We start from the raw sequence: 10084 nt of genomic DNA, 5'->3' as shown, positions 1-10084 counted from the left end.
GAGATGGGCTCCTTGGGGCGCTACCGATGGGGTGATATGAGTATTTCTGAGCCTGAAGGGACCTGGCAGTGTTGTTTGAAGCAGGATTTGTTCTGGTGTCTTGGAATATGCTTGGAGAAGTGCTACTTGGTCCTGCAGGGTGCTGTGACTTCTTTGGTACCTTCATGAGATTATAGGTGCTCCTTGGATTTAGGGGGTGGTGAGCCTGGCCCAGGGCAGGTGCTGGGGTGAGCAGTGCTCTATGCACATCTCTGGTCAGCTGGGAATGGTGGCTGGGGCTACTGGTGGAGAGGCAACCGGACTGGAAAGCCAAGCAAGATCCCCCAGCGCAGAAGAGCAAGACAGCACGTCTCTCTGTGCTCAGTGCAGATGCCCCATTGGGTGAGTGTTCTTTTCCAGGAGCTCTGCTGCAGGCAGAAGCTGGAGGTTGGTGGCAAAGCTGTCTGCCCTCGCAGGCTCTGCTCTGAGTGCTGGAACGGGGTTTGGATGGCCAGCGGGGCCAACTCTCTGGATCTTTGCACCAAGGAATCTTACACTTCTTGGTTTGGGGAACGAGAAGAGTCATAGGGAGATGTGGGTTTGGGGGGCAAGGCTGCGCTTTGTATTTTCAGAGCTGCCCTAAGGACCAGCTGCTGTGAGCCGACATGGGGTTTGTTGTTAATAATATTATAATAATCTAGGCATTGCGTTTCTCCCCTCGCCTGGCTCTGGGAGCATCCTTGTAGGAACGAGGAGCTGTGCCTGTTGCTGCTGCTCCACCTTCCTCCTGAGTTCAGGTTTGGTTCATGGCAGCATAGCCCTTTGCTGACCGGCTCGGAGCTGCACTGCAGCCTTCCCTGCCCGATCTTGCCATGCCACGCTCACCCTGGGTCTGTGGTGCTCAGGGCCAGCCCTGTGGGTGCTCGGGCTTTGCTCGGGAGAGGGAGCTCGGTGGGAGCGAGGGAGAGGGCTCCCAGTCAGTGTGCAAGCGCCATTGTTTTGACACAGAGGCATATGGCGCCGTCAGAAACAGCAAAAAGAAACCCCACAGCAGATGCTGCCAAGGCAGAAAGCTGGCAGCAAACAGCCAGGCCTGCAAAATGCCTGCTTTGCCATCGCCGTGTGGTGGGCCAGCACAGCACAGTCTTGCCGGGGCTGGCTCTGTGCATTCCGCTGCGCCACGGGGCTGACTGAAGGTGAAGCCTGACCATGGCTGAGGCACTTGGACCACGCACATGCTGGGCGCTGCTGGGAGCGATCGCCAGAGGCTGGTGCTCCCTCAGCGGTGGTGCTGGCGGGGAACGGTGCTTGGGTGTCCCAACTGTGCCATGCTGTCAGGCCCTGGCCACTGCAGGCGTGTTTTGGGAGCTGACAGCTCTTCTTGCTGCTCCTCTTTTGCTCCCACAGACTGTCCCAAGCCCCTGACTCACAACACAGACTAGCAATCCCTCCATTTGATACCAGTGTTTTGCACAGCCTCTTGGCCCGTGCTCCGTGCTGGGGCTGGTTGCAGGTTCGGGCAGAGAGGGAGGAGGATATGCTGCGCTCTGGTCTCCGCATCCCTGAGTAGAATGAGATAAGGTATTCCTGCATCTTATTTTTGTGTTTGCCCACGTTGACTTAGACATGCAGCAGCTCCTGCAGCGCATTAGTGACCTGACTGGGTGATGGAGTGCTCAGACCTACGTGGCACTGGCTTGGCACTGCTGCCTCCTGGGTGAGTGGTACTTAGCTGGCTGTTCAGAAATGCACTTTTGTGGCTGTTTCTAAGGTCAAGTTCTTCGATACTGACTGCAGCTTCACCCTGGAGTGCTTTGAGCACTGGCTATGGCACTCTGCCTATCCATGCACGCCCTGTGGAGCAGCTGTAGCGTGGATGGGGCACAGAGGTGGGCATTTTCTGCCAGGTTGCAGCAGAGATAGAGCTGAGGGACCAAGACAGCCCTTTCGTCAATGCAAACAGGCTGAATCTGCTTGTCTGATGCAGGGACGGTGGCTCTTACCCTGGGGTGCCATAACCATACACCTCCCCTTTTCTAGCCAGGTCTCGCCTTGCTGTAGCATGAGGTGTTTGGGCAGGAAGGGTTTTTCTTTGACCACTTCCAGGCAAAATGGGTATTTCAGGGGCCTGCGACTGCAGAGGATTTGACCTGATGGCAGATGTGGTCCCTTCTGGTCCTCCAGCTTCAGAGGAGTAGTGCAGGACTGCTGCTGGCTCCCCATTGCTGGGGCCATGCACCCCAAAACTCGCCCTTCAGATGCAGCACCACACCAAGCCCTGGGCTGGGTTGGGGCCAGCGCATCCTGTCGAGGTGGAGGCACACACGTACTAGTCCTTCCTTCTGTGCATTACCAGAGGAAACGCTGCCTTGTATAAATTTACATATGACTTGGCAAAATGTACGTTTGTGTCATTCCTGCAAGAGCAGCAGCCGGCTCTGCTGCTTACACATTGTGGCGGTAATAGAGGTGCTTGAGTTATAGCGAAACTTATTTCATTTTACAGCTCCTACAGCGTTAACAGATGTACAGGCGTCTGATCCAATCATGCAGGAAGAGATTTTGGGGCCAGTTCTTCCAGTTTTGACAGTGTGTAAGCTAGGAGCAGCCATACATTTTACAAACAAGAATAAACGACCCTTAGCAACATATGTCTGCGCTGGCAGCTCCAACGTAATCATAAATAAGGAACCCTGCTAGGCAGGAATGTATCTGGGCTCTGCATACGGTCAGTACGGACAAAGCATCTGCCTTCCTCCCATTATATTAATGAGGTGCAGGCACTGGAATCCCTATGCTGTACAGTTGGATTTGCTGGGTGGGGACAAAGGACATGGAAAAACAAATGCTAACCCAGAGCAACAGAGCTTTATTTGTTTTAAAGCCTGTATTTCATTTTAGTGACACTTCAGTCCTGCCTGCTGTCTTGCCAGGCTCTCGTGCATTACTGCACGCTGCTCTGTGATCATTAGCAGACGCCAGCTCGGCCACGCTAGAACTTCTTTGCTGAAATTGGTGCACAAGATCCCTGCTTCAGCCCGTGTGTCCCCTCCCGCACTGGCCTCTGCTCCCAGCCCAGTGCGGAGGACGCACTGGGGCCTGAGGACCCAAGCCTTGCTGCAGCTTCATGGCCAGTGGCTCTCCTGTGTACTTCATGGACAGCATTCAGGACAAAAAGGTCCTTTTTATACAGCCAAGTGCTGTATGACGAGGTGGCGAAGCAGAGGACAAACACTGCGCGCTGTGAAGTCTCCAAGGGCCAAAGCGTGGCCCCTGCGGAGTTCTGCTCTGCTCTGCTGAGCTGCAGTAGCCCATGGGGCTGGGACCATGCTCAGCCTGATCTATGCTCACTCCTAAATTCAAGCCCTGGCCCACTGTGCCTGCTTAACTGAAACAACAGTGTCACCCCAGACATCAGCCTCCCTCTGCTTCAGCCCTGCAGAAACAATTGGACAGACATCTTTGGGTAGAAAGGGAGAGGGGGGAAGCTGGAAGCTGAGTGCACCCTAATAAATTTAATCTCTACATCATGTTAAAGTGTAGTAGCTAAATTTATTTCTCCTTGCAATCAAAACAATACTAGCTTTGGTCCCAAAACGGTAGTGAGATTTTCTTTTTTTCCAGCTGGGGGGAAGAAATACTATAAATCCATCCCAGAGCTGATTTATATAGCATTCATGAAGAATTTATATTGCAAAGAATTTTATTCAATTAAACTTGAAAAGCCTCTAGATTCCTAAGGTTCAATAGTGATCACTGAGACAGAGCTATCATAAAACTGGATGGCCTGTCTGGAGCAGGCATTGAGAAAATGTCTGATGTGACATTGCAGCTGACGGTACAGTCCAAATCAAGAGCATTTGTCATTGGGATGTGTTACAGGCTAAGGCTTGGAAAATTACTCTGTGAAAAATGTGCATTAACAATAGCCATGAAATATCTGTTTAAAAAAAAAAAAAGGGTGAGTAATGAGACAGCGGTATCTATTAGCACCGGGCATTCTTCACTCTGACCCCACTCTGATTAAAAAGTTAACACAAAAGCCAGAGACTCTTTCGGGAAGCAAGTTTAAGGTTGTTTCTACTTAAATAATTGAACAGAGGAAGCTGCATGACTGACTGAAAAGCTCCTGCCACTAAAAGAGGCACCCTTGGTGCAGGACAAGTACCCTTGATGTGTAATCACCTCACTGCCCACAGGTTTCCATGATGCTCCTCCATACAAGGAGGGGAAGACTTAAATCACCATGTCTGACGTGTATTCTTCCCAATTACATTTCCAAGCTTTAAGTGTCTTGGACTTAACTGTAAAACTGTAATTCTCTATACAACGTGGGTAGCAAGGCGTTAACTCATTCAGCTGGCTGTAATGCACTTGTTTACATACTGAGTATGGTTTTTTGGCAGTCTTCAGTCCATCACGAAGCTGGAACAGAGGATGTCTTCTCTGTTGAAGTACTGCATTCTGCTATCGTGATGTTTGCGGCCAGATTCTCCAAGCCCTAGGACATGCTCTAGTCTACTCTGCTGAGGGCTCCGTGACAGCAACACTCCCGAGGTCAACGCGGACATTAACGTGTGTGAGATATGAAGCCCTTTGCATGTTAGCCTCTCTCTTCCAACTCTAGCTGTCAGCTGAGGAGGCACTGGGCCCCTGCTACTCGTCACAGCCCCTTTATCTGCAAACTTAGTGACTTAAGTGGTCCCCAGTAGAGAGATACTCAAACTAAACAAGGGCTCTTCTCCATCAGCTGGTACCTGCAGCCAGAGGGGGATGCTGTGACCAAATTCAGGGGGGTCTGTGCACTCAGAGGGGCAGCTCCATGTGCAGTTAACCCCAGCTACCTAAACAGAGCTTAGAATCATCAAATCATCTTGCCTGCACATGACCTGTAGGCTTTGGCCCTTCCTCCTTTAATCCCTCTATCTTGCATGAGCTCCGTTCCTGGCAGAGGATGCACTAGATTGTCAGCACAGAGACATTCTTCACATGCATAAAGAGAGGCAGCCAGGGCCAAAGAATTCTTAGTGCATTCCTGTAAATCTACACAGCTCAGCTTCAGCCAGGGCTGATGGATTGAAAGCAACTTAAAAAAAGGCACGCTGGGCTCAGTATTAAAAGTATGACAGTTAAGGGCCCTTTGGTACAAGTAAATCACATTTATTATTTCAAAGCTTGTGGACAGAGTTCCTGAATCTCTACACAGTTGCTGTTCTGTACGAGCATTATGACTTACAAAGAGAAGCTGATTGTTTTCCCTTCTTCATTCCTCAGAGTCCTGTCAAAGCCTTTCCACAGCACCTGCCACTGCCCAGGGAAATGAAGACATCTCTAAAAATCAGCTGTAGTTCTTTGAAGTCTCCTGCCTCAACTCGAACCCCAGGCAAACAGTAACTCTGATGCCATCACCACGGTTTTATACAAGGGGTATTTGGATAAGGCCCAGTGAACAGAACAGCTGTGTTCCTCACAGTATTTATGAACAAGGTCCTAGTTATTTAAGCTGGAAGTTCTTGGCAGCTCACATTTCCAATCCAGACTTGCTCTCTTTCCCTTCCTTGATGGAGGAAAGCAGTCTGCTGGATTTAGCTTCCAATGATCAAGGAAAACAAACCTCCCAGTTACGGTCCAGGCTTTACATATATTTTCTCTTCCTTCCCTTCCTTCATTGCAGTGTAACGTGCCAAAACGAAGAGGTAGTCGCTCAGTCTGGAAACCAAGGGAAAAGCAGTGAAACCACTTCTCACATCAGGTGCGTTTGTATCCAGCAATGCACAACTACAAAGCAAGGCACATTTGATTAGAGCACAAGAACTGCAGGTAAAGGAAGGCAAAGAGAGACCACATGAGAAGTGATATCCAAAATGGCCTTCAGTAAGAAAGTTGACTGCTCCCTCAGCACCGCAGCAGCGTCTGTAAACATACAGGCCTCGCAAGAATACTTTTTAACAAGCTGCTTGTTGAAACTTCAAAGATCTTATTCTAGAAGGGAAGCTTCTTGAGAGGTAAAACCCCACAGTTTTATCCCAAGACTAAGCGAACACCACCAGGCAAACTTCAGTAGTACAGAGCAAGGGTTTGGGATTTTATTTTTTCTACCTGTTTAAATATTTGGCCACGTTTGGATCTGCTTCCCCTGCTTGTACTAAAGGAACCACGCTAGAAAAAGAAAAGGAAAATTTTAGTGTATTTAACTTTCTAGCTCTGAATGCCCAAAGGACTGCGATTTGCTGCAGTACCAACCTTCACACCCCAACCTCACCTGGAGTCCCTATTCTAACTCCCCACAGCATGTGTGAACACAGTTTCCTTCCCCAAGAGGAATGTGTGGTGGCTAAATGATGCAACTAATTTTTGTAAGTGTTCTGGAGGACTGCAGCTCCAGTCCTCTAAAGGATGCTCATCAGTGCTATCACTGAACAATGGCAGCAATTTGCAGGATCGTTATCCTTTTCTGCAGGTAAACAGGGACCCTTCTTTTGTTGAGGGAACAGAGCTGTTCCTTGCCTCCTGACTGGTGTACAGCCCTCTTCCTAGCTTTCTTTTGACAAGAAACCGCTGACTGTGATGTTAGTTTTTTGAAGATCACGCTGCTCCAGTGTATCTTGTCAGAGCAGCAATCTTCACAGCAGAGCACATCCACAAAAACGTCTTCCTGCACATCAGTGGCTTCAGTGAAGAACCCCCAGCAACTCAGAACTGCTGATGAGCAGGTTCAGGCTAACACAAGAAACTCTGCATGGAAGCGATTTACATAATGAGCAGACAAGAATTTTCTTCTACAGACCTTACCAGGGGGAGTTTTCATCTCCAATAGAGAAGTGGGACAAGGTAGGTGTGGGCAGGAACATCTTAAGCCACTGAAAGCTTCCCTGGATCTCACACCTGCCAGTGCCCCAGCTTCCATGTGTGCTAGTCTACAAAATACAATTAGCAAACTAGATATGAGCTGAACACGTAGATGCAGCTCAGCATAAACCTGTTTGTTCTTTCTGAAGTTCTTAGCTCAGATGACCCAGTTCAGGGGATGGAAGAGAGACTGCTTTTTGCTGACCACACTCCTGGAATTTGACTAATACAAACATACAAAGTTTGACTGAGGCTCTAGCTGAGTGCAATACAGCTATGGCTGATTGCTCCGACTGCAAAGATTTGCTATCGTTGTAGCATTCTGATCACCTTTTATCAATTTTATTCTGTTACACTATAGCCAACACTCACCACCTTTCAGCTCTGCGGCAGACAGCTCGGGAAAAATGGAGAGCAGCACTGCTTTTACCTCCTGACTGAAACAACAATGAAACACCGCATCAATGTCTGCTAACAACAGATATAGCCATCCACCTTATTGTATAACTGCAGCAAAGCTATCACATCTCATGCACACACGCAACTGAAGCTGATGTTATGGATAGGCAACTGGGAAGATATCTGAATGGAGTAGGATGTGGAAATTTAACTCAACCGGGTCCTTCTCTTTGTTTTTCTTTTGGTACTTGTCCATGCAAATAATGGCCTCACAACCTGTTTTCCCATGGCAACTGGTAGAGCAGATTTACCCTAACAAAGCTTTCTCCAGTCAGTGAGAGGCATAAGCAGTACCTACTGGCAAGATGAAAGCTCTGAGTGGAGGAAGCTGCTCTGAGTAACTGTCAATCCATTGCTCCAGCTCCAGAACTGGCTTCTCACTAAAAGATGTTCGTTCTACAGAGGGAAAAGAAGACTCAACTAAAAGAAATGCAGAAGTGATTCAGTCTACAGATAGAGCTCTACTTTCACATTTCTTGGATCTGTGGGTCCTAAGAAAGCATCCCAAAAAAATCCTCCTGCTAGAGCAGGGCTGGCTCCCCATTCAGCAGCTGTGGCTAGGTGTCAGAGCAGCGCCTCAGGCCAGCTTACAGCACTTGAGTCACACAAACGCAGCAGCTCGTAGCTCATGGGACCGTGTGTGACTTCATTCAGCACCCAGACAGGCACGGCAGAGCAGCCCTTAGGCAGCTCTAAGTGCCACATACCAGAACAGCCTCCCCAGTGCCCCTCTAGAAGGACAGCTGTGATTCAAGAACTGTTATCCCAGAAAAGGTACTGTGGGGCTTACTTAAGTGAGCCTCCCTGGCTGAGGAGAGAGGCGTCGCGATGTTGGAGCCCACATCCTGCAGCATACACTGGACCTAGATGTGGCAATCAGGACAAAAATAAGAAGTGCTTTCATTAACCAGCCTTTGATGCTCCGGTACAACTGCAGCAAGCTCTGGGAGGCGACAGCTGGTTGCACTGATTAAAGAAGATCCTACCCTTGTTGTTCATCATCCCCCAGCCTACTGGCAGGGGGGATCAGATAAGTGCTCCCTAATTGCTTTATGAGAAGCCAGATTAGCGCATGTACTTGTTTTCACTGGCACATTAAACCACCCTGGCTGACTTTGCAGAAAGCAGACTGGGGCGTGCTCACATAATCCCTTTGCTGGTAGGACACCGAACCAATAACGTCTGGAAGAAAGGCAGTGACAAACAGCTGCAGACAGCACTGGCTTGATGTCATGTCCACTTCCAAGAGGGGCATCTCTCCGCAGGCCAGGATACTTGAGAGGCAGTCTGGTAAAGCTTTTTAAAATCTCTGCTTAGCTCCTTCTGCATTCTTGGGCAGAGCGAAGCTAATTAGCAAAGCTCACAGACTGCCACGGCACAACCCGTCTCCCACCATTGTGCCCACGTGGTTACTTTGTCCTGATTTCAAATCTGAGGTTATGTGACAACAAGACTTGCGTCCATAACCATGTACAGTAACAGGTCTGAATAAATCTAGAGATACGTTTGTCTGCCCATAACTAATCATGTGATCTACCGGTTTCCTTCTTGGTTAAAGAAATTTACTTCTTAGAGAATAATCAAGGGCCAGCATCTTAAGTCTTTATTTATTTTAATACCAAATTTATTAAATTCCTGTGTGTCAGTGGGAGTACTGTGTCTAAAATTAAAGGGTTTAAGAATATGTTTCAATAGCGCAGATGAAGTGACTGCACTTCATTATCATTAACGATAAGGCGAGGATTATCATTAATACTCACTTTGTGAAGTTGTTCAACAAATGTGTAGCCCTTTTCACTCATAAATTCACCAGCAAGCCTAGGTTAAAAAAGAAAAGAGTTAGATGGAAATGAAAAAATTACCACGATTGTGCATATACGTTTTTCCATATGAAAAACACAGAATTTAGACACTCCTGGCTGTACCCTCCAGAGGAATTTGGTCCACAGTGTATCCCTTTCCCTCCTGCTGGGTGGTGGGGCTGGGAGAGCCGTTCTTAAGGGGAGAGGATGCCCAGAAGACTCGCACAGAAGGGGGTTGGGATGGTGTCACTAGGCCTTTGGTGTGTAGAGGGCCTGGGTTTGGCCTGCCCAGGGCCAGAGCTCCCTGGGCTGGCGACCATGTCCCCGGTCAGCACGGCCACCTTGGCAGGACATGGCTGGGCCTCCACGGCCCCTCTGCCCGGCAGCGGGAGGGGCTCCTGGGGCAGGGGCTTACCCGATGGCCGAGCTCAGTTCGTCAGTGGCTCCCAGGGCTTCGAAGATCCGGTCGGCCTTCGGCCTCCGCTCCCCGGTGAAGGTGCTGGAGAAGCCTTTGGAAAAGGCCCGGGGAAGGCACTCAGAGGCCGGGCCCGGCCCAGCGAGGATCGGGCCGGGCTCTACCCCGCGCTCACCTCGGTTCCCGCCGCCCTCCCGGACATTACCTGCATCTCCCGTCCTCGTGTAGATCTTCGGGGCCCGGTCGCTGCGGGAGCCGCCGTCGGGGCTGCGGAAGGCACAGGCTGTAAGAGAAGGCGCGGGCTCCTACCCCACCCGGCCCCCGGCTCATCCCCGCACTCACCTGCCCTCCCCGCTTCGCTGCTGCCGCTGCCCTACCGCCCCCAGCGGCCCCCGCAGGCCCCGGACCGCTGCCGCCGCCGCCGCCGCCGCTCGCCGCAGCATCCCTCCCGGCCGCCGTAGCCGCCGGCCGCCACCGCCCCCTGACCCTCCGCGGCCGCCGTCCCTCCCTTCGCCCACGCGCGCCGTCACCCCAGCTCCGCACCACTCCGCGCCGCCGCCTTCCGATTGGCCTTCCCGAA

General features: G+C 50.4%; 1 protein-coding gene across 1 annotated transcript; it reads right to left on the bottom strand.

The window, feature by feature from the left end:
- Positions 1–5118: 5118 nt before the first annotated feature.
- MMAB (metabolism of cobalamin associated B) lies at positions 5119–10020 on the bottom strand. The gene is made up of 9 exons (XM_069794580.1): positions 9847–10020; positions 9710–9771; positions 9505–9598; positions 9048–9105; positions 8078–8150; positions 7586–7683; positions 7201–7265; positions 6079–6138; positions 5119–5688 (listed from the first exon to the last, which is right to left on the bottom strand). The coding sequence occupies exons 1-9, from the start codon at positions 9945–9947 to the stop codon at positions 5601–5603; spliced, it is 699 nt and encodes a 232-aa protein (XP_069650681.1). The 5' UTR covers positions 9948–10020; the 3' UTR covers positions 5119–5600.
- Between the last annotated feature and the right edge of the window lie 64 nt (positions 10021–10084).

The sequence above is a fragment of the Haliaeetus albicilla genome, chromosome 10 (assembly GCF_947461875.1).
Source record: "Haliaeetus albicilla chromosome 10, bHalAlb1.1, whole genome shotgun sequence".
NCBI lineage: Eukaryota > Metazoa > Chordata > Aves > Accipitriformes > Accipitridae > Haliaeetus > Haliaeetus albicilla.
Note: the sequence above shows the minus strand (reverse complement) of the source record. Positions and strands in the feature narration are given on the sequence as shown.